Source organism: Apostichopus japonicus, chromosome 15, assembly GCF_037975245.1.
Source record: "Apostichopus japonicus isolate 1M-3 chromosome 15, ASM3797524v1, whole genome shotgun sequence".
NCBI classification, from domain to species: Eukaryota; Metazoa; Echinodermata; class Holothuroidea; order Aspidochirotida; family Stichopodidae; genus Apostichopus; species Apostichopus japonicus.
The window spans coordinates 14,877,061-14,902,077 of NC_092575.1; the positions used below are offsets into that span (position 1 = coordinate 14,877,061).

The 25,017-nt window shown below is 38.5% G+C and overlaps 2 protein-coding genes across 4 annotated transcripts in view; one reads left to right on the forward strand and one right to left on the reverse strand.

Moving 5' to 3' along the window:
• LOC139980517 (mitofusin-2-like) lies at positions 1-17,900 on the forward strand. 2 transcript variants are annotated; one of them, XM_071992208.1, is made up of 18 exons: positions 1-151; positions 1,082-1,261; positions 1,894-2,020; positions 3,040-3,202; positions 4,355-4,479; positions 5,974-6,082; positions 6,560-6,667; positions 7,401-7,554; positions 8,239-8,309; positions 8,680-8,801; positions 9,548-9,674; positions 10,341-10,445; positions 10,967-11,069; positions 11,656-11,876; positions 12,167-12,304; positions 13,429-13,625; positions 14,230-14,364; positions 14,772-17,900. In XM_071992208.1, exons 2-18 carry the CDS (start codon positions 1,093-1,095, stop codon positions 14,833-14,835), a joined length of 2,238 nt encoding a protein of 745 aa, XP_071848309.1. In that variant the 5' UTR covers positions 1-151; positions 1,082-1,092; the 3' UTR covers positions 14,836-17,900. The 2 variants fall into 2 exon arrangements, with proteins under 2 accessions (XP_071848309.1, XP_071848310.1); XM_071992209.1 differs by having other exon boundaries at positions 9-141.
• LOC139980518 (protein phosphatase 1F-like) overlaps positions 15,848-25,017 on the reverse strand; it is a 33,988-nt gene continuing 24,818 nt past the window's right edge. For both annotated transcript variants that reach the window (XM_071992211.1, XM_071992212.1), the window contains exons 6-7: positions 24,818-24,911; positions 15,848-24,404 (exon numbers count right to left, since the gene is read on the reverse strand). In XM_071992211.1, coding sequence (XP_071848312.1) covers positions 23,419-24,404; positions 24,818-24,911 — 1,080 coding nt within the window. In that variant the 3' untranslated portion in view covers positions 15,848-23,418. The remainder of the gene's footprint in view (positions 24,405-24,817; positions 24,912-25,017) is intronic.

Below are 25,017 nucleotides of genomic sequence, written 5' to 3' on the forward strand. Positions count from 1 at the left end.
GCATATATTATTGATTTCGTAATGGTTACAAAACACTATTTCCGAGCCTAATTTGAGCATGGAAACGTGCCAATCACAGATTTTCCCATACGTTGAATTTTGACTCAAAGGAATTCGTTCCAGTCCAGAATCCATCTAGGGGTGATTCTTTGTAAGATTTTTCATTGTTATATGAAAACCAAATTAATCAAATAACTACTGACAGGCCAAGGCAGGTTTATGTCCAAAACGAAAGTACAACGATAATTTACCACTAGGCTACTACTACTGTGTTAGCCTAATCTATTGTAGGCATTAACATTAGGCCCATTTGGATAAATGTAGTGTTAATTGTTATGTTTCACAACTATATATCCGCATCTTTTACAAACGTGTGTTTTTTATGCCTCCAGTTGTGATAAAGTATGTCTCGTACTGTACATATCCGCCTCTTTTACAGATCTGTGTTATTATGCCTCCAATTGTGATTAAACTATGTGTTTGAACCTAATTCACAAAACAAACAAAAATAGTAATAAGCATGCGATAGGTCTAAAAAGATGCAGTGAGGCACTGCACATCTTAATGGGATATAACGGTTACTGGGTCCCTTATCTAGGTAAGCATGAGCACAGTAAGGGGTCTGTGATTTCATCATGCAGCAAATGTTCCTCAATTTAGCTTTACGTTCCTAATATTATAACTTCATGTTGATTTCTCCCTGACTGTTTGTTTATAGCAATCAATAATCTCTGTATTAAAAATTTTATAAACATTTAAAGCAGATATATTGTTTTCCTTTGTGGATAAATTAATCAAATATGATGTAGAAAAAGTAAAACATTTACTCCATAATTGCATCCATGGATAACATTTACTCTGCTGAAGAAAAAAAAACTTATTAAAATATCAACCTTTTTCGATCTTGCCATACAAAATGCTATGAGGATGTAATTTTGTCTAAAAGATGTTGGAAGAATTCTGCAATTATCAAAGAATCACATCGAGTCATTAGAATAACTCTTTAATTGTACAAAGATTCTTATTTGTGACAATTTGTGAGAAATTGTTTTCCCATATTTTTGCATATATTCCATTACAGTGTTCATCAACATGGATTTAGCCAGTGTGAGGAGAGGCAGTGGCACCACAAAGCCTGTGGAGCCAGATATTTCTAGTCGTCAGACACCGCTAAAACTATTTGTGGATGCCAAGAGGAAGATCCATGAGATTTACAGTGAAGTAGCCAATCATATTAAAGACTCAACAGCATTCTTGAAAGGTCAGGATGAATTTGTAAATTTTACTTTCTACCAATGATGTTTCTGACTTCATATAAAGACCTGTGTTTGAATAAGCCTGTTTCATAATTGTATAGAGGGATGGGAAGCAGAAAAGAATTTTTGGGATATTCATTGGGTAATAAGATGAGGTAATCAAGTCAGTTGTGAGTGTTAGTAGTTTTAGCTCAGTAGTTACCGCCGGTGCCTTCCAATCATAAGGTCTCGAGTTCGAGTCACTCCAAGATTAATGTATGTCATCCAGTTACAGAGTTGTTGACAATTGACAATTCTCATAATCATGGACGTTAAATATGAATCTAAGAGACTGACTTCGGTCAGCTTGCGGCTTTGATCAGCCAATGATTGCTTCTTCGCGAGTTCTTGCTTGCAGGACGATCTAAAATACAATACATACAAATGTTTGTCTTTAGCGAAGGAGAATGCAGTTATATCAAAGTTATTCCATATTGAGCATGAATGACAAGTTTTATGGTCAATATTCAATGAAATATTCGGTCAATACAATGTCCCTTTAAGTCATTGTGAGAGGATGAAACCAGTTTTAATGTCTAGTAGGAATTAGTTTGTTAACCATACCTGGTTTCTTTATATCATCTTTTCTCCTTAACAGGAGTGCCTGAAGACAGCTCAGTCACGACATCAGACCAAATGTCCAAAATGGATAATTTTGGTAACCAAGTTCGAGGTATTCAGGAAGTCTTATCCAGGGATCACATGAAAGTGGCTTTCTTTGGCAGGTAAAGTCAGGTTTAAGACTGGATCCATTAATTTGCATCTAAGAATTGTAAAGCATCTTGATCAAGGGGTTAAGGCAGTGGACTTGTGATCTCAGGTTTGCAGGTTCGAATCCTGGCCAGATCATTACGTTGTGTCCTTGGGCAAGGCAATTTATCTCCAATGCCTCTCTTCACCCAGGTGTATAAATGGGGACATGCAAGATAAATTGTCAGTTGGGGGCTGTAGGTACATTGTTAATATATACACATGTCTGCTGAAACTCAAAAAAAGTGTAAAGGTCACACGGAATCAAGCAAACACATTGCGAATGATGAATCAAGTAAAATCTAACCATGGTCCCAAAGATTTGTAGGTTACTCAAGTCTATATTGTAACTTAGTATGGAGGTCGGGTGGAGACCTACAGTATTTCGTGAAGTTAGGCTAGTGTTAGGCTGAAGTTAGGCTAGTGTTAGGCTGAAGTTAGGCTAGTGTTAGGCAGAAGTTAGGCTGGGCTAATGGAAGTTGTAGTTGATATTGGTTAATCAAAAGTTTTGGTTATGATAGTAGAATTAGAGTTCAGGTAGTCTCCTCTTACATCTCCGTCGTAGAAATGGAATGCCTTAAACAAAAAAATAATGTAAACACACATTATATTCGATCATTTACAACCTCCAAACATATATTTTATTATGATATAATTTTTAGTGATAAACAAAGACGGGCCCTGTAGAGCCTTATTAGATGCAGGCTGTGTGTGTGTACTGCATGATAACAGGAGGGTCTCAAAAATAGGGGAATGCATTAATACTACTCAGAATGCACTGTCCAGCCAAACACTCAGTTGTTTCATGTAGTGTCTGGAGGTGGGCAAGTTATAAAAGCTGCTGGCGCCTAAATATGGGTGCCAAATAGGTTCATTCATTCCGAGGCATTTGTTCAAATGATAGATCTGTTGTGAGCTACTGCACCTTTGGGTTCTCTAGTTTGCTCAGTATAGTCCTAGGATCGATACTAATTTTTTTTTTGCTCTTTGGCAGAACAAGTAACGGCAAGAGCTCGGTCATCAATGCTATGTTGCGGGATAAAGTTCTACCGACTGGCCTCGGACACACCACCGATTGTTTCTTGGTCGTTGCTGGGAGTGAGACGGAGGAGTCGTACCTCCAGGTCGACGGTAGCGATGCGAAGATGAATGTAGAGGTCGGTCAGCTGTTTGATTGAATATTCATGAAGTGTCACTTAGAGTAAAACCCAGTAATGTAACATCTGACTATTAGAATGAAAAAAATTAACACCTGACAGTAGGCAAGAACTCTGCCAAATCTATTTTGGCAGAGCTGTGCAACTGACAAAGAGGAGGGGAGATCCTTTTTCATGTATCAGAATCAAATCTCCCAGATTTTAATAATAGGAACTGTCTTCCTTTGTAAGCTCTATGGATGGATTTGAAATAAGCTTAGCATATAAACTTTTGCATGGTTACAGGAACCATTGTCTAAGCAATCCTGAGACAACTCGATTTAATGTCAAATAAGTAAATCCATCTTTGATGTTGTGTAACAGAGAGGCAGCTTACTTACATTGAAGGCACCCAGGAAAACCTCTGGTAATAGGTTGTTTTTGTTAGACAACCAGTTTCACTTCAATCAAATATCATTAATACAATGACCAGATCGTACAACCTATGATCATGAAAAGTTTTGTGCAAAACAGCTTTCTGCTTTAGCCTTTTCTTCCATCCAGACATACCTATTCCAAGAACTAAAAGTCTGTACATTATTTGCCACCTGGTTTGTCCCACAACAAACACATTGAATTGATAAAATAGTGCCCCTTACATTGTTGTTTCAACTCCTGTCCCCATCAGGGGAAGATTGAAACATTCCATTATGCCAGGGGATGATCTAATCTCGATGTCGTGTTCTGAAAACTAGATATTATTTGCGGGGTTGCAAACTATGTTTGCTAGATAAACCCCCTCACTTCTCCAGGAAATGGAACATAGTAGATGGTATGTGATATCATCATGGCACATGTTCATCAATGCTCTTACAGATGTAAAATTAATATGCAGTACCCCCTACAATAATGTCTCTGTTAATCTGTTTTTCCCCTTTTCTTTGTCTTTGTAGTCTGTGTAAAAGTAAGTTGGCCTGACGTTTCGATCCTAGCAGGATCTTCTTCAGAGGCTAAATGACAAGGCTAAATCAGAGGCTCTTGTCATTTAGCCTTTTGAAGAAGATCCTGCTAGGATAGAAACACCAGGCCATCTTACTTTTACACATTCTATTACATAGGCTTTCTAGTGGATAAGCAGTTTGCTAACAGTTTTATTTTATTTGTCTTTTGTAGTCTGTCAGCCATCTTGCCCATGCTCTTGCCAGTGAAAGGCTACAAGATCAGAATACTATCGTCAACATCTTCTGGCCCAAATCACGCTGTCATCTGCTACAGAACGACGTCGTCTTGATGGACAGGTGAGTAGCTTGGCAGCAAGTGACCGAAGTTCATAGTGAAATGTCAACCAGTATGTAATTATTTAATTCTTGCTGTGCAATCCACAAGAATCTACGAGAACTTGTTATTTGCTGGGAAATGTCTGAGTTATTTCTATTTGACTTCTACTTTGAATATTTTACCAGCATTGGCCTTTAGCATGCCGAGTTCAATCAACTTCCAAACTTACATTCTGATTGGAAAGTCCATCTACTTATGGCACACCAGATGTAGCTTATAACTTTATAAGATCACACTTAGTCACTCAAAGACAGGACACTCATGTCACCCATATAGCCTCCAAATTTTAGCTATGTAAATGAAGTTTAAACTTAAAAAGTTGAGTAACAATATTAATTATAATGATAATGTAATTTGTAAAGTGCCATTATCTCGAAGGAAATAATCTTTTAAAGAAAAGATGGGTCTATTAAATTGTACTTTGGTAGCGTCAACGGAGGTTTGCAAAGTTTGTGAAAGTACCTTAATACTACTGGGACCTCACTTTCCAAGTTATATACCCTGATACGTATAGAAGGACAAAAGAGAGGCAAGACATAAATCTTAATTAAAGCTTTGTTTTGTTTTTGTCTTTGGAGCAATTTTGTCCTCTGGTTGCCGGGGTATGCAGGTACTCTCCAGCATTCGTGCTATTTGACATAAAGATTACACCTATGATGCGTTAAATTCACAGTCTGCATTTAATAGAAAGTAGTAGTTTTCAGTTGATTATCTGTTAACAAAATAGCTAGAAATGTTTGCATCTGTAAGTCAAAACCACTTCATAGCGTTTTGAAAAGGGAAGATACATTTCTTTTAACATTTGTGTTATTTTGACAACGATTCTGGCAACAGCAGAGGTAAATGATTTCAACATGGCAATTGAACTGAAAATGATTTTATTATTCTTTATGATAATTTAGATCATTTATATCAAAGAGAAGAATTATATGGGAACCAGAGATTTGCATTTGGATGAATATTCTTAATAAAGAGAAAAATTGACATCGAAGCAGTCATTTAAATATTTCACAATTTAAGACATAAATGATCAAGACGATTATAATTGCAGCCTATATCTTTTGTACAACATCTGCTGTCATGACATCACTGTCCACACCTACTGTGTTTCACTTCCACTTTGAAGATGGGTCACCCAGGGAATAATTTATTGTTCAGATTCGGGGTAGCAGTTTCAATGCTCTGAACTTACATGAAGCTTGATACTGGATAAATTATTCACTGGTTAACTTTAATCAACCAGATATATGAGTTGTGGGGATAAGATATATAGATGGGGTTTCAACAAACATTGTGGAAGATTATTCTCTTCTTCATCGAGAAAGTAGGGTCAAGAATGCGATCTGCATCCTTGTAAAGTATTAGAGATGGTTTACATCGACCGATTGTGGTTAATTTTATTCCTAGATTTTGGTGATATTTATTTATCGTTCTTTTTGCTCCCTTCCCTGCAGCCCTGGAACAGACGTAGAAGAGAGCTTAGATGAGTGGATAGATGGACGGTGCTTGGACGCTGATGTCTTTGTGTTGGTGTCCAATGCAGAGTCTACACTCATGAGGACGGTGAGTTATGGGTTGTTCTTACGTCTTTCTGGGCAGCAGCACTGCAAAGCAGCAAACTTTAGTTGGATATCTGTTGATATGAAAATAGTGCAAAGTTTATATAGTGTGATGAATGAAAGAACGACGTTTTACTGCTCTAGTTACACCTGTTTATTTAATGTTGATTTGTGAAACATGCACTGGTTAGAGTTTTTGTTGGGGCGGTGAGGGAGGGGAGGGGGGGGGGTTTGAGGGTAGGGACCTACTTCTAATCAAACATTATGAGTATATTGAAATACCATTTAAACAGTTATGTGTATACCCTGTTGAGAGGTTGAATTTGGTTTGGCCAACGTCTAGATCTAGTGGATGTCTACAGTGGCTTTAAAATAAATTTCTTCTCATTTCTGACGTTATAATCGAATGAATTTTCAAAATGTCCACAAAAAAACCCAGAATCTTTAAAGGACCATATATGGAATTTGCTTCACATTGTAGGAGAAGAGTTTCTTCCACAAGGTCAGCGAACGTCTCTCCAAGCCGAACATCTTCATTCTGAATAACCGATGGGATGCATCAGCTTCAGAGCCAGAGTTCATGGAAGCGGTGAGTCTCAGGAGGAGAGCAGTTTCAATTATTCTTATGGATTCAGGGTAGGCTCAGCCTAGCTACAACAAAGTAACACTATAGACCTATATAGGGAAGGTTCTTCAATCTGGCTGTGAAAGAGTTTAATCCATTCCACACAACAACAACAAAAAATGGATTGGCCCTCAATGTTGCACTATATGGGTAGGTTTGAGCACCATCTGGACCTACCCTTCGCATTGTAGTAAGTCAGAGCAGGCTTCAAAAGGTGCTTAGAAATTGACTCTTGTTGCACCTATTTAGCACCGAGGCTTGTCGGTCGAAGACGGTATCTACCGAAACTTGAGTCTTGAGAATGAGGTGCGATCGTGGTTGTTACGAGGATGGAAGTAAGAGAGTAACGATTGAGGGCGCTATTAAAAGAAGTGAATGATAAATATACCCCGATGGATTATTGTCATCTGCTAAAACCAAATGTTTCTCTCTGGCACCACTGGACTATAGTATATGCATTGATTCTTGTTTCAATAGTCACAGGTTTTCTTGCACGATTTTAAACATATATAGCAGTATTTTATTACAAACCAAGCTTGTAATAACAACTGTGTGCTGATTTTTGATTCACATGGAAAGAGAAATGTTAGGTTAACGAGTGCAGGTATCTTAAGTTTTAACATACATTTATTGGTAATAATGTTGAATTGTGATGTTTCTCAGTAATGATAGTTTTAATTTGATATTCTATTTTCAGGTCAAACAGCAACATTTGGAGAGGAACATTCAATTCCTGGCCGATGAGTTGAAGGTGGTGAGTCGTCAGCAAGCAGAGGATAGAGTTTTCTTTGTCTCGGCGAAAGAAGCTCTCATATCGAGATGTTCCCAGCTACCGAACACTCCAGACTCGTGTAAGTTACCAGGAAAAGCTATCTTGAGTTTATATAGCAAGAAACTGTTCAATAACTTGATGTGATTCATTGTGTGCTGCTATTTGTGCTATGGAGATGTACATAGCTACCAAACACTGCCAACATTTGTAAAGTTACCAGAATAGGCTAATAATACTAAATAGACTGTTAGCATTTTGTGTAATATGATTTGCATTTTCCTGTATATATATATATATGTATATATATATATATATATATATATATATATATATATATATATATAATTGAAATCGTAGTGAGTTGGAAAATCCAGAACAGTGAAAAAACTTCCAGCCTCCACCGGGATTCGAACCCAGGCCTCCCGCTTTAGATGCGGACACCCTAACCACTAGGCTATGGACTCTGATTGTATGTCCAGAGGCTCGAATGCGATAAGGAAGGTCTTAAGTCCACTGTAGGTGTTTGTCACCTGTATCGAACAATACTAGTTCTGTTTTGGTGACATATTTGCCTTACTCTAGAGATCAAACATGATGCTAATCAACTCAAAATCATTTGTGATTCCAAAAGCCGGATCTCGAAAGAGATACTTTGATATATCTATATATATACTTAGTCGCTATGTAACTTCACTTTGAGAATTGATCTCAACCTTAGTGAAGATCATTGCTTATATTAGTGTTCATATCTGCTTCCCAACAGCTAACTTCCAAATGGCAGAAGGCTATCAAGCAAGGCTGTTTGAATTTGAAAATTTTGAAAGAAAATTTGAGGTAAGTTTCCTTTCCCATTTTTGTCTCTGACATTTGTTTTGAAATGTAATCTCTAGCAGATATGCATGCGGACAATAATATGTCTACAATTGGTATCTTCTGACAGGATGTTTTTCTCAGGTTCTCATTGAGAATTAATTGAGAATCTCTGGTCTTAAAGGACATATTTTGAGCGATAAAAATGGTTTTAAAGTTACTTGTACCTTGATGTGATAGGATGTGGAAGAGCTTTACTCACTGTCATGTACACTTCAAGATTTATGCAACAAATGTTGTTTTGTTCGCCGTGGTTTCAATTTAACCAACCTGCATTTGAATTCACAAAACGACTTGTATCGTTGATCCTGTTTTCATCGCATTCTTATTACAGGAAACCATTTCCCATTCGGCGGTTAAAACTAAATTTGAGCAGCACGCCAAGCAAGGTCGTCAGATTGTCACCTTCTCGCAGGATATCCTTGGAGAGGTGATAGACTCTGCCACGAAGAAGAGGTATGTTCGAGAGCGACATTGGCAAACTTGCCCATTATTTATGAAAATATATATTCATTCCTGGCTGGTGGGATGATATTGTCATTAGAGGAGGATGATATAACATTTATCTGACAATGATATACAGCAGTGGTTCTCAAAGGGGTCCCTGCCACCTCCCCGGGGATTGGGAAGTCTCAGGGGGGCGCTACAGGGTACACGGGGAGTGGGGGGCGTTGGCAATGATTTGGGGGTCCCTGGCGATTATGACACATCGCTGCAGCGATCTGGCCTTGACATAACTGGGAGAGGCGATCTGCATCTCTTCCTCACTAAGATGGAACCAGACATTCGTTATCTCGCAGCGTTACACCGGGCTCACCCTTCACACTGACTGAACTACATTTGGGCTCTCTATACCAGTTTCAGAGTATGCCGGCCTTCTGCAGGTTTTTGTTGTTCTTGCAAACAGAAAAAGTTAACTGAGAAAAGAAAATATATTGTTGAGATAAATTCATCATCTTGTAGGGAATTCCTATATGCATATCTTCGGACAATCTGATTGGTCGCTTGAGCGGCCAACTATGAATGGTAGGTCAAGGGGAGGGGGTAGGAGGAGGGGGGCATTGGAACAGTTCAATATGGTGGAAGGGGGGGTCGTCTCAAAAAGTTTGAGAACCACTGATGTACAGGGACACTACTATGTCCATGTTGTTATGAGTTATGACCCTAACAACCTGACATCTTGCCTTATATTCTGACCTCAGGTCATCTTGCATAGAACAGAGAAAGGAACAGACAGACAGATTGGAATACGTGACCAAACAGCTGGACCTCCTGGCCCAGGAATGTAAGGACCAGATCAGAGATGTGGTAGAGAAAGCCGAGTCAAGGGTAAGCATGCATCTCTATTTTCATTCTTTGGAATTAATCAGCAATACGTAAAGGAAACGATAATGCATGAATGGATGGATGAATAAATTTGTAGAATGAATAAAATATTTAACTCGCGTACAAAGCGATCTGGCCACAGTGTGTGATATGTCACTTGCAGCTCTCTGTGCTGCTTTGGTTACTAATCTGGTTCTGCTTATTTAGTTTTGTTCTCATAGTTGTCCACTAATAGCTTGTTTATTGTATGGTTCAGTTTGCATTCTCTACTGTTTTATGTTTACTGTCGACGGGAAATCATTCTCGTTTTGGATTTCTAAAAAGAACAATAAAGTCTCTATCTATTTATCTATCTATCTATAAGGATTGAATGAGTGTATCCTATGAATGCAGAATAAATGCATGCATCAGTGAATCAGTAGAAACTGTATAGGTGAACTAAGTAATAAGTGTATTGATGAGTACATTAATGAATGGATAAATGAATGAGTTTAACAATGAATGACTGCACGCATTGATGAATGAAAGTATCAATGCGTGACTAGATCCGTGAATAAAAGAATGAAAGCACGAATGAGTCTATCAATGGATGAATAAAGATGGAATTGATAAATGGATGAACAAACGCATGAATGAATGTCACTCTGTTCTCTGTCTTTTGCCTTTCAGGTGTCGTCTGCCATGACGGATGAAATCGAGAGACTTCATGTTCTCATCGACCAATTCAATGAACCGTTTAGTTCCGACGGTTTGGTGATCAGAGTCTACAAGGAGGTGAGATGGTTTTTGAATTTTTTAGGGGGCATGTTTCCACCCATATCTTTAGAACTTACCATATCTGAAAATGTTAAGACAAACATCCCTTGAAATGCATCAGCGTGTTAGCAAGATGAGCAAGGCTTTGATGTTATTTTTTTTTAATCAGCTGATTTTCTGTATTTTGTGCTCAAAAAAATGTTTCTGTATTTAATTTAGTATTCGATGCTCTTTTTTTTTTTCTTTTCTTTTTTTGTATTACATTTTCATACTAAAACACTTTTCTGCTGAGAAATCTCTTTTTTTTCTTTCTTTTTTGTGGAAAAATTGCTTATTATCAAGTTTGGCAAGTTGGCCAGCCTAACACAATTACCTGTATTGTATTTTAGGGGCCTAAGGTAAATCAAAATTGAACTTTCTGCAATTATGGCTTTGGAGATTGACAACTCTGGTGAGACTAGAATTCCCATTGTTTTCTGCAGTCATCCATTTCTATGATTTTCTCTTTCTTCATTTTTGGTTCTTCCAATTTTCCTCAGAAACTTCAAAAACATTTGGAGTCTGGAATCGGACACAATCTCCACTCCCGTTGCTCAGGGACAGTTTTGAATTCTGTAAAGGACGTGCAAACCCAAATGACAGGTATTTCCAATACTAACATACTATAAAATTCCTTTTAGACAAGCAAGTCGTTGCTATGTGGGGTAAAGAGACCTTCATAACTTCAACCAATACCGAACTCGTACAAGTGCGAAGTCGAGGGAGAGAGGTTAATCATGTTCGGCCTAATTTTTCATAGGAGACTTTATCCTACTCTTATGAAATATGTCTAGTTGCATTATCTTATATCAATATTGCAGCTCTGAAATTACTAAATTTCATCATTGAATTTTGTATATATTTTTTTCACAGATTTGATGTAGGACACCAAATTAGTTGGTTTTAAAACTTAATGGTGATAGAGGATACTGTTATTACCACAACAAATGCAAAGCCTAGAAGGCTATGGTCGTTACATATTGAAACAAGCTTTGAAGCTTTTAAAATATCTTTTTATCTTAACATATACCAAAGAGGGGCGGGGGAGGGGGGGGGCCACTTGGACTCTATAAGCATTTGTTTCTTCCTTGTATGAATTTTGTATCAACTATTTGTTGCTTATTTGAAGTGGAGCTAAATTGAAACAGGAAAGAATTCGATTATTTTTTTTCCTTTGTTTTTCTTCCAGAGAGGATGTCTGCTCTGCTTCCAGACGACTCTAAGGAACGGATGAGCGGTGTCTTCATCAGACGCGATTTCGACCTCAACTACAGACTCGATTGCCAGTACTTATTCGCGGACTTCAAAGAGAGTCTTGGGTTTAAGTTTTCACTCGGTCTAACCGCGATGATGGAACGGTTTTTGGGACCATCCGGTACCAAGGCAGCCCTTGTAGGATTTGCAAATGTTGTGAGTTGTTTTTTTCTCTCCATTGAAGTGTGGAAGGGGAGATGGGGAGGGGATGGGGATTTGGAGGGTTTCTGTCAAAGTGCACTGTATTCCATTTGATAAGTAGCCCAGAAAGGCTGAATGTTTGAGATGAAAACTGAGCATTGTGGAACATATCACAAATGATGAAAAATATGTCCTGCCATTGGAATATTTAGGATTCAAAATAAAGTAAGAGGCAAATAATTCAAGCTTAATATTTGACACCACTGATGGAATTTAGTCATAATTTTGTTTGTTTATTTGAACAGATTCCCAGATCGATGCCATCAGTTGATGAATCAGCACCGGCCTCCTCGTCAGATCAGGACCTCACCGTAGCCATGATGACAGGACTGGCATCTCTGACATCTCGAGCATCAATGGGAGTAGTGGTTGTGTCTGGAGTGGTATGTAGACTGTAGGAGTATGGTTGGATGGGATGGTGTGGTGGTGTATCTATTAGTACATATAATACATAGTAGTATATGAATGGGAGTAGTGGTTGTGTCTGGAGTGGTATGTACATGTAGACCAGGGTTGTCCAACCTACGGCCCGCGGGCCACAGTCCGGCCCGCCGCAGGGTTGCATCCGGCCCGCCAGAGATACTCTACGGTGCGAAATTTTAGTGAGCAGATTTATTGATAACAATTTGAAGCTATATAATCAATCATTCGAACCTTCTGGGTCCAAAAACCTGCATACAGGTCAGTTTGTGTGACACTCTTTTAGCGGAGGGGGGGGGGGCGGCTGAACTTTATTCATCTGTTTTATCAGGAAGGAAAATAAATCAGTGCGCTCCGCGCGCAGTGCTCACATTTTGTTGCCTTGGGCTTCGGGCAAAAAATCGAAAAATCGAGCGTAGGGTTCATGCGGCCCCCTCCTTCATCATAATCATTCCATGTGGCCCTCCTCTGCAAAAGGTTGGACAACCCTGATGTAGACTGTAGGAGTATGGTTGGATGGGATGGTGGTGGTGGTCTCTATTAGTACATGTAATACATAGTAGTATATGAATGGGAGTAGCGGTTGTGTCTTTAGTGGTATGTATACTCAGATGGTAGGAGGATGTTTGTCTTAGAAGTTTCGGTATAGGAGGGAGGTATTGTTTGAGAGGAGTGAATGTGAGTGCACTTTTATAAGGCCTTGATAGCAGGCTCTGCTTATCTGAATCTCGAGTGACAATTGGAGTAGTGGTCTTGTCTGGAGTGGTATGTGTACTTACACCGTAGGAGGATGGTACTAGTTAAAGTTATGGAAGAGAGGGGGGGGGGGTGTTATGTGTACCTCAAGAATGCCTTGCTGGCATATGACCTAGCAGATCACCTAGTAATGCACCTGCAGTCATTGAAATGTATGTCGACATTATACTTCGTTTCGCTAGGAATTGAAATTGAATTACTGCGGTTCCATAAAAAATAATTCAATGTATATTTGGTCATATTTGCCTACCATCCAATAATTCACTACAATAGCAAGGAGCCTGTTATTCCAACGCACAATATCTTGGTCTCCTCTATCTCCTCCTTGCAGGTATGGAGGGCCGTAGGGTGGCGGGTGCTAGCGGTCGCCGGCGGTATCTACGTGGGCCTCTACCTCTACGAGCGGTTCACTTGGACAAACAAGGCCAAAGAGAAGAAATTTAAGACGGACTTTGTCGCTTATGCTACCGAGAAATTACAGCTTCTTGTCAACTTCACCAGTTCTAACTTTAGCCACCAGATCCAGCAGTAAGTAGTGTAAAATGAATATTCATGAATGATTGGCCGTAAAATGAACTAGTAACTTCAACACAGGGAGGAATGGTATAGGCCATGCCAAAACGACTTTGCCTATTCTTTTCAGGGCGTTGTTGAAATTGTTATGCAACCTTCACAACTTTTTACCTTATTTTATGTAGTCGTTTAAAACGTTAGCCGAGGTCATAAGTCGTATGTTTTTCGTAAGTTAGTCTTGTGAAGCATTCGGGAAACCGACCTGACGGTCTAGGTGTTAAACTAAGCAGTCCAGCCAATTTAATTGTTGAGCCTCGGATGATTAAAGGGTCATTTCTTAAAAACAAAAATTAAAATTGGTACAGAAATACAAGCTGGACTGATAGCAGTGTTATTAATGAGCCGCAAAATAGCAATAATTAATTATTGTGCCTATTGATTAATCCTTTCATAAAATGACCTAAGCTGTAAATATCTTTTAAAGTTGTGACACCTAACCAGTACCCGTTTTGATAGACTTTGGCTTATCGTTATTGTACTCTCAGTGCTTGACTTAACCTCCTTTATACCAAGATGAGGCTGTAAAATTCTGTGTTTGTATTTTTTTGTCCCCCTTCAGAGAGCTATCGAGTACCTATTCTCAGTTAGCGCTAGAGGCCGGGAAGGCCAAAGACAATCTTCAGAGAGAGACTGTGGAGCTGGAGGCAGAAACCAAGAAACTGGAGGCAGTCATTTCGAAAGCTAAAGTTCTAAGGTAGAGTGACATGTTTAAAACACTCCTCACAGTTCAATGTAATTGCATCTTGCAAATTAAAAGCACCACTTTGCATTTTGACTGCTAGAAAACTTTGCTCATTATCATTTATAAATTGATAACACCATTTGATTGAGTTAGATATTTCGATTTGGATTTATCCACTACATTATCATCATAATTCTCTTCTCTCACATTAAGACAAAGGATGTGGTTTGTTTATTACATGATGCTCACAAATTGTTTCTAGGTTATTTGAAAAGGATTCTTGAACAGCTAATGGGGCTGTGTCTTGTTGAGATGATAGCATCGAAACCACATTTTCAGACCGTTCCCAAATTCCCCCTGAATTGTTTTTTGATTTTCTGGTGAAATTTTAAGCATTTTGCTTTGTCATTCTTTCACAGGAACAAGGCTGGCTGGTTGGATACAGAACTGGAGAGGTTTATATCAGGATTTATTTTACACTGATAAAGACCCACCCTAAAGAGAGGTGAGAGGTTGCTCCTCTAAGATGGAGGAGCTGGAATGAGCCGTCAAGGATGCAGAGAGATTATCGAGATTGATAATCGGAATCGCCATTGTGTTTGCCTGCAAGATACGTTGTGAATGGACCGTTTTTGTAACGCTTGTTAAATTTATAGCTGTGTCGTTTTTGTTATGGTTATCTTAATTGAAGGATGAATCGATCGATTGACCTATCAATTGCTTGATCGGTTAATTGATTAAATGATTTGGTCAAAGTGGACCTATTAATGTGTCCCCAGTAATAATACCCGTAAAAAAGTCACTGGAATTTTTTAAAAAGTCACTGGAATTTTTAAAACGTCACTGGAATTTTGAGAAAAGTTGTGAATGTTGCCAAGCAACATCGAAACACCCTGTTGCATCTCCAGGGCTTAGTAATCAAGAACTTATTTGCCAAATTGACAAGAACCTTGAATTTGAAGACATTTCAATCTCTAATTAAAGTAGATGAGGATGGGTAATTGGGTAAATGACTATTCTTGCTTATGAAATATTTGGTTTTCTGGGTGAATGATACATGCTGAAAACTGTTATGCCCATTCCTGGTAATCTAGTGGTAAATTTGGAAATGTCTTTTGGAACTAAAAAAAGCTGTATCATGACCGGGGAGGATGTTGAGAGCCAGGTCAGACCCAGGGGTCAATTATCAAACCTGACCCCCTTTTTGAGTTCTTCACTTTTCCTTAAGTATATTATGAAGGTGAGAATGCATTATCTTCATTGCATATATCTCTGGGACCTCTAATTGGCCCTGGGCCCCCAGTGTTGGTATGCCCCTGAAACCCCTGCCCCTCCCTCCATCTAATTTAGCCTGATTTAAGCTGCACATGTGCTTGTCAAGTAATTTGTTGAAATAAGCAAGAAAATAGTGTATGCTTTCATAGCTATGATGGTGAGTTCTCTCTCTCAAAACTCATGAAATATGCAAGTAATTTGTAAGTCACTGGCATTTGTGACGATTTGAAGTCATACTTGATATAATCCAGCTTTTCAATCACAAAGAATTGAAAACTGTACAGCAAACTTTCTCACTTGACCCTTGACCTGTAGGTACCACATTCTCATGTGCAGCTGAATGATGAAATTGGTTATAGGTCATTGAGGAATCTTTTTTTAGTACGCTGTTGCTAAGCAACCTCTCTGGAATTAGCCTTAACATGTACTGCCTTGAGTAATATGCTTACTGTAAGATGAAAACCTTACAAAAGGAACCTTCTGTTTACCCTGCCTCCTGTCTTTCTTGTTTCGTGCAAAAATGCTTGTTAATATAATAACAAAAACTTTTCAAGGGGATTCAGGACTCATTTCTTTAGATTTATGATAATAATGTTACTTGAGATTTAGACTGGCTTGACGAAAGATACTTGCAAATAATATAAAGTTGCTTCCTTTTTCTTCTTGGCGTGACAACCAAAAATTACTTGAATTGCAGTAGCACATATTAAAATAGGTAGTTCTATCTGGAAAATGTAATCACTATACAAAATGTATCACTCTCTATCATCATGGTATGTTGTACTATGTTTAGCATGTGACATGGTCAGTGTCTCCATTGGATGCCGTGTGATCTCTTTTAGCCAATCAGATTGTAGCAGTCAAGTTTGAAATGATGTCATTTCTATTAATAGCATCCTTTCTGCTTTTATTTTTGAATCATTCTTAACTCAAGGTACTGAATGAGTTGAGACAACATTTTATTGGTGTCTTTATCTTGGAAGAGATGAAGGGGGAGGGGGGGGGGGGGTGGTTGGAGGTGAGGGTACAGTGATATGCTAAATGTTATTTCACTGAATGTTTTGTGCAATATACTGAATATCAACATCCATATTGGACAAAAAGAAAAGCAAAATAATATGAAAGACCAAGGAGTGATTAGTTTACACTTTACATAGTAGTCTGAATTTTTTGTGTGTTTTGGGGTCCTGATTTAATGAAACAAATATAGTAAGGTTTTGGGAATTGCTACAGATCACATGTAGATGGGAAGGGAGCAATAACTCCATCAGATGACAAAAGTCAAATATGTCAAACATTGCTATATATATTATATGCACCAAATGGGTATCAAAACCACATCTTCATAGCATGTTTCATTGGGAAGGTGTCAACTTTAATTGTTGGATGTAATTTACCAAAAATGTCTGGCTTTTATAGCAGAGTGAGTGACGACATCATACATGGTGAGCTATTAAGGTCGTCTGATGTCCGATAAGATAGATTTATTCTCCACACTAAAATGTGCAATTTTTTTGGAAATGTGACCACGGTTTGTAAAGATTTGACTGCACTTATGAGGACTAAGATGTCACTATAAGTGATAACAGATACCAGAACATTGGAGGACAAATTAATTTGTGCGAAATACATTGGAAGGTAAAACAGTCAAGTACTTTCTTACTGGCAGAAGTGAGTTTCAAAAGAGCCATGTTCTTGAGTTGTGATAGTCAATACCTTGTCAACAACTCTGTTACTGTTCTAAGCAAGTGAATACACCTAAAATCTGTCACTGTTCTGAACAAGTAAGTGTAAAACACCTAAAATCTGACAGTTCTGAAATACCATGAACTCCTTCGAATCTCTCACTGTTCTGACCAACTTGAAGTCCGTCATTCTTCTGAGCAATTTTGAACACTGAAAAATGTGTAACTGTTTTGACCAAGTTGCAACTCTTAAACCAAGTTTACACCACTCTTATAGCAGGTATGCCAAAAAATGTTGTAATTCGCAGTAATAAATCTGGGCTAAATTTGTTTTGGTCATTAGATGAATCAGCTAATTAATAGATACAATTCTTCATTTTGGTGTGAAGAGGAATAGATATGCACAGGAAGATTGATGAACGAGCGCTCCCGTTTTGATATACATCTAATGTTGTGAGGTTCTGTGGTATAAATGACACAGAACTAACTGCTATAATGGTCTCCAGATGTTTTTAATTTGTCTTTTTTGTATCTGATGGATGTTTTGATGTTCATTGGTGCTACAAAATAAAAGAGTAACATCAAATATTTACAACGTCTTGATCTCTTTTCTCTGTCAACATTAATATTTGCTTTTTATATAGCGCTTTATACCAGCGATAGGTCTCAAAGCGCTTTACAGACGTTGTATTACCCCTGGTATATGATAACCTGTCTCAGACACCCCTCCAGTCGGCAGCAGTTATATTCTGCGTCCAATGACAAGTTACCTCACAGGTACCCATGTAACCCCTGGGTGGAGAGAGGCAAGTGAGATAAAGCATCTTGCCCAAGGACACAACGTAATGAACTAGGCAGGAATCGAACCAGCAACCCTTGGATCACGAGTCCGACGCCTTAGCCAATTGGCCACCACGCTCTCTAACATTCAGATGACAAGCTGGAAACGACGGACAGTAAAAGCGAATCACAAAGAACCGCCTAATTCAGCGAAGACTGCTTTGCTTGCTTTATATCACCATGGAAACTTGTGAAATAATTGAAAGTTACAAAAAATATAACAATGTATGCGGAAAAACATGTTTTAAATTTTTTATTTTTTTTAGATATGTTTTTAAAAGTTTTTTAACCTTTGTGACCATTCCAGAAAATCTAGCAGTAATTACAATCACTGTAAGAATCACACAAAATGGTGTTCATGATATGGAGAACTTCAAACAGGCCCATACTTCTTACCCCAATCAGAAAACTTTATGAAATAAGTGAGAAACCCACACAATTTTATCGAGACCTGGTAGTATGTTATCAGGCGCGTAGCGAGCAATTTGCCAAGGTAGGGGCGAACTTGTAGGCAAATTATCGGAGCCGTAGATTTGGCATTGGAAACTATCTAAGCGTAGCGCCACCATAAGTTGGCGCGAAGCGTACAAGAAAATTTTGGCCAAAAATGCCTTCCAGATTGCTGGATATGGTACTTCCCAGGCCTTGCAAGTAGCATCTAAGCATTTTCTATTTGAAATTACTAGCGATATCATAAAAACGTACCAAAAAAAATGCTAAAGGGGGGGGGGCGGTCGCCCCCTTGGCTACGCTCCTGTATGTTATTATACTGCAACTTGTGTTTGGGGTACTTGATAGTCCTATCTCTAAGGTGAACTACTGTAAGATGATAACACACATAACAGTCCAAGATCTTTTTCTGCATTTAATACCATATAATCAAAGAAATCAGAAAATGATGAAAAGAAAACAGAGTTGTTTTTTCTAAAGGGGTGTTGTCTTGTATTTTCTGTGAAAAGACTATGTACATAATAATTTTGGAAACATTGACAATACTATAATGCTATTAGATAGAAAATTAAAACTATTCGCTTTTTTAAACAAAACATATGCTTTAAACATATTATTTCATGAATACAACAGAATGACAAAAAAAAAACATTTTTCTTCCAAATAAAACCCAAACTTTGAGACTACTATGATTATAATGATCAAATAACAAAAATTGTCTAGACAAATTTTCAATGATTGTAACCATCACACAATTGATAATATATTTCATAAAAAAAAAATCTTAAAGTAAACCATATTCATTAATATAGAACACAAAAAACAGGTGGACATTATGTGAAATATCTATCATGAACTTAATTTTTTACCGTTGGTTTTCATCTGGTTAAGTCATTTACTCAACAAAACTAAAAAAAATATACAATTTGTCAAGAATTGAACAGTTGGGATACATTCCTTAGAAAACCTCCAATTTGGCCAGAATTAAGGATCACCATTTAAGTTGAAAGTTTTCTGGTTCTGGCATTGGGACTCAGAAAATCAAACGCCGAATGATATCCGATAATAAACGTCACCATAGAAAAATCTTCCTGATTCCTGACCCTATCTCTACCCCCCCCCCCAGGTACTAAAGTATACAATCCCATCATTTTAATGTAATACATGTTGAAATGTATTTTTGTGTATGAAAAATGTTTTTGAATATACAACTTTCTGGACACACTACAGTGGCAGATCCAGGCCTCAAAAAAATTGGGAATGGGGGTGAGGGTTCAGAAGGCAAGTACCAGTAGATTCCAAAATAACTTCCAAAACATTGTTGAATAGGAAAACATCGTCAAAAATTAACGGACGAACATGAACAAAGGATGCTAGCAAATTTGTCCACTAATATACTTCTTATTGTCAAAATAACCTCTGTGACCAATTTTTAGTACCGAAAAAAAATTCATAAGGGAAGGAAGGTGGCTCAGACTCCCCAAGGGTCCCCTCACTGGATTTGCCCCTGGGCTATCCAAATACCCCTTTTCTACAAACATTGCAAGACGAAATGACCAGACTGTCCCTGTAAACCACTAGTAAAGACAGTACACCCTTTCAGATTTCAAGAACCTCTTTTCCATGATGACATATACATAGTAAACAATACATTTCAAAAGTATTAATACAGAAAAACACTACGTTAAACTGAGTACATTTTTTAACTAACGACGTGAGAAATGAAGAATCATAGCAAAGCAATACAAAGGTTAAGAGTTATTGCAACTTTTTCAAAAGACCCAGAAATAGAAAAGAGAGAAATATATCTATAGAATTTATGTTTAGCCTTGTTGTTTTTTTTTTCTTGAAATATTCTCATTCTGAGATGAAACTAAACAAGCCAGCCAGACAGCTGTGGGTGCACACTTTTGTATATAATTCAGTCTCTTACTGCCACTACCTTAAAACAAATCCAAAAGAAATATGTCAAAAGATACTAAATGAGTTAATTCACCTATTTTGCTCCACAATATAAACGCAATTTCTTGGAATTTGGTCACAAATTTACCAAACCTACAGGGTAAAATACATTGATAAAATATACTCTTACTGTTTTTTTTTTGCATCAAATCATTTTCATAGATCATCCAAACTGTCCCAAAATATGCCAAAAGGGAGTCAAATGGTCACACTTAATGCCAAAACCTATTTACTTCCACTTTAACAGCATACTACTTCACATACTATAGATTTATTTACTCAATGAATATTCATGTCTTATGAATACCCAGCAAATTCGAACAGTTTCCTAATGCTGATATCACTGCATACTGTACTCTTGAAGACTGCATCAAAGCAAAAATCTTAGCAGGGTGGTGTCTTAGTGTAGTGATATTTGTGTTACACTCCATGGTTACGGCAAAAAATGTCAGCCAAACTCAGAAAGCTGCTTTAACAGCCTTAGTATCATATTATTAGACCAATTATCTCATAGGTCTCATCATATAATTGACATACAGAAAAGAAAAAAAAATACAGAGTATTCTGCTCTTAAAAATATTGTGCTTTCTTAAACAATTCTGGCTTGCAGTGGTCTATGTACTGTCCTGATACATGGATACTGGTGAAGTTTTGAGAGATTGGTCCGAAACACTGAAGATATACTGTAATTTATTATATGGTCTGGACAATGAAAACACAACATTAACTTGAAACTTAATTTATGTACATTCTTTTGTAAACACGTTTTCTTCTGGTCGGTTGAAACATGACCAACAAAAATCTGTTATGCACATTTACTCATAATAGTACACACATATCCATCGACCTTGCATCTAGTCTTTTGCTAACTGTCTTTAAGAACTTTTACCAATGACATAAGGACATAAATTAAATCAGTTTGCAGCAGTTTCCTTCTCCACCCCAAACAGTGTCTATTACCAATAGCTTCTGAATCTCAGAGGCTAGCTGGGTCGACCCTTACACTGAAAGAAACTGCATGATGCTCAAACCTTCTCTTTGAGGTAAACATGGACGTTAAATATGAATCTAAGAGACTGACTTCTGTCAGCTTGCGGCTTTGATAAGCCAATGAGGCTTCTTCGCGAGTTCCTGCTTGCAGGAGGATCTAATATACATATATATATACATACATATACATCCCCTGTACATACAGCAGCTACAGTGATCTCTAAAATGTCAATCTCAAGATTTGTAACCTTTAGGAGACCACGTTGAACGGATGCTGACCTTTTAAAATGCCCCAAACAAAAGTAGTGAAGGTTGACAAAGAGTTGCTGTTTATACCAAGTAGTATGGTAACCACCTTCAGCACTGACCGAGGAGCTACTGACACACTTGACCAAACAATTATGCAACAGACCATGCTAATTATGACAGTGCTACCTCAAGCCTGCCAGTGACGGACACCTTCGGACACCTTCGTTACCCTCCAGAGTACAGATTCGCCGAGTCTAGACGGACTGAAGATACAACCGATTGTTTTTGAAGTGTCAAAAAATCGAACACGGGTGGTTCTTAAAGAGGTGTGTATATACAACACCACAGGACATCAAGTAGGATAGTGGTCCCTACAGAATTCACCAGTCAGTGTTCACAAGAATATCATCTTTGAAACGGCCTCAGTTCAAGTGATTTTTAACTTTATAAATTATTGATATATTGGTGGTACCAAATGACCACTAAAGAATCAAATTTTAATGAATGTCTTTCTTTTGTTTGAGTCTTTGGCATATTTTTCAGCAATGAAAGAATGATTTAACATTTAATTTGCTTCAAATGCCGATGTGGTTTCAGTATTCCCTAGACAAACTTTAGCACAAGTATTATAGCAAAACCAGAGCCCTGTTTATCAGAACAAGAAATACCAAAATATGGATGTTAAAAAGATAGTGCCACTTTTGTTAGTGGGTCACCAAACTTTGTAATTCATTTGCATACTATCGACATATGGCTATTATTAGGCTAATTTCTACCTCAATTTAGTACTCTTTTAACATTTCTTCATATTGTCTCCATAAAAAATGTTACTTCTGTGATTAATTCTAGATGATCAAAGCTAAATTTTACATTTGACTTTTTTTTTGGTCCAAATTATTTCTCACTGAGACAAGGAGATGTAAACTGGATTTTTTCTTTGTACTCTTTAACTCTTAGACTCTCCCTTAGCAGGGAAGAGAAAGTCACATGTAAATAAATGACTATCCTACTGTATACTTAACAGACACAATACCTCACACCTCTTGAACCTGAAGACCAAACCATTCCTATCTTCAGATTAAGACCTTCTTACCTCTAAAGTAAGTAATTTCTACCCTACAAGACTATGTCCCTCCTACCTTCATAGTAAGTCACACAGAACCACAACATTAAGTCCCTCCTACATCCCTCTTGAGAGTAATTGCCTCCTACCTCCAGAGTAAGTCACTCCTACCCATGAGACTAAGTCCCTCCTTCTTCCAGGGAAGTCAAGCCTACCTTCTGATAAAGTCCCTCCGACCTCCTGAGTAAAGGTACCTCTACATATAAGACTAATTCACTGCTTTTTTCTAGAATAAGTCCCTCCTTCCACTGGACCAAGTCCCTCTCACCTCCAAACTAAGTCCATCCTACCTCCAGACTAAGTCCCTCCTTTTCTCTAGACTAAGTCCCTCCAACCTCCAAACTAACGTCCCCCCTGTTAAAGGGTTCAAAGTTTCTGGTACTTCCAGGACCAAGTCTTTTACAAATCCATGGGCTATCTACCCTGTACTCCTAGGGGTCTAGATAACCTCTCCACATCAAATGTGTCAAAACCCCTCGGGCAGGTTAACGCTCAGTCTCTGGTTCCTCTGGGGAAGGTCCGTCTCAGTTGGCGATCTTTCGTCTTGAAGATGTTTGAGACGCCGGCGTCGTGAGTTCCTGAAAGAGATTTATTCGACGTAGTACTCTTGGGCTTCAGCGTGGCCGGCATGGAGTTGTGCTTCATTGGTAATGCTTTGTGGTTTGTTTTCTTGGATCGGGAGACTATTTCCAACAAGGGGTATATGCCGTCGGCTTTTGTGTCCTTCATCTTCTGGTAGAGTGACGGCGGTTCGCTGGAACTTCTCCTGAGGCCTCTATGGACGCCTTCCCTACGAATCCTGGCTCGAGATGCTTCGAGGTCACCGTCAGCTTCGACCGAAGTGAAATGCTTGATGTCGTTCACCGGTGCTGACTGCCCCGACTTATCGGCCTTCCGCTGTCCCTGAGTGTAAACTGTGTTCTTGCCCGTGAATCGACTTTTGTTTTCCACAGAGATATTAGACCTGAAGTGGAAGTCGTTTTCCTTCTCTTCTACAGAACAGTTATTATTGTTTGAATTTAAAACATCTTTGATTTCCTCTCCGCTGCCTCTCTCGTTACTAGCTTTCCCTGAGTTATCTCCTCTGCTTTCCTCTTCCGTATTCGTAACCCCGCCGTTGCTCTTCCCATCCGCTACGGACTGGCCGGAATTGCCCGCCTGCTCCACGGTGTCCGTCTCCGCCTTCTCCTTGGCGTTGAGATGCGTATTCCGTCTGTGGTACGGGTTCAGGTACACCACGATGGCGGTGATATTGTCCCCTGAACCGTTGTCCTTGGCCTGAGTCACGAGAATGGAAGACACTTGAGATAGGTCTGCACCACTGTCAATATTTTCCTGGACGGTCTGGCAGGCCTGCTCCTTGGTCACACCGTCCCACAGGCCGTCGCATGCCAGTATGATGCACTCCTCCGTGCCGTCCAGAGGTATCACCGCCGTATCGGCATCGCTACAGACGTACGGTTTGTACTCCGGATCACCTGACAAGATCAAATTCAAATTGAATTTTCCATCAACGGTAGGGAAATGTGTTGAATATATGCTGCAAATTTGCGGTATCTTTTTTTTATAAATTTTGGTTCTAGAGAAGGAGACCAAAGTAAGGGATTTAATATTACAGCTTATAATTTTCTGCAATCTCCAAATTGCTACATTATGAAGATGTGTAAAGTCACGTCCACGAAAGGATCTATTTATTGGGGCACTCACATTGTACGTGATTGGTCTAAACCAGCAAGGACTGTGGGCCCAATGGCTCATAATATACCAATGACTCTTTGTCACTGACACTCGAGAAGCAGGAGCAACAGACTGTAAAATACATCGTGAATGTGACAGAAAATGTGAGAGATAAAAGTAACATGAATGATATAATATGTAAAAATATATTTACCTATTGATCTGGAGACTGATAGACTGCCATTTACCCTCCAAGCACCGAACCAAACAACGCATCCTCCCATCTCCTCGATCCTCCGTTTCTCATCCTTGATAAAGAAATATAGGAAAGTTAAGCTTTGCTGTCATTGGTGGAATCAAAAGGATGTACTGAAGGTATCCGGGCAAATTTCCGTATTTACTATCCACTACGAA

What these genes read in the sequence shown, in the direction of transcription:
- LOC139980517 (XM_071992208.1), top strand. Translation starts at nt 1,093, where the DNA reads ATGGATTTAGCCAGTGTGAGGAGAGGCAGTGGCACCACAAAGCCTGTG. An exon ending in AAAGTGGCTTTCTTTGGCAG is followed by an intron (nt 2,021 to 3,039) that starts GTAAAGTCAGGT and finishes GCTCTTTGGCAG; the next exon opens with AACAAGTAACGGCAAGAGCT. An exon ending in TAGAGAAAGCCGAGTCAAGG is followed by an intron (nt 9,675 to 10,340) that starts GTAAGCATGCAT and finishes TTTGCCTTTCAG; the next exon opens with GTGTCGTCTGCCATGACGGA.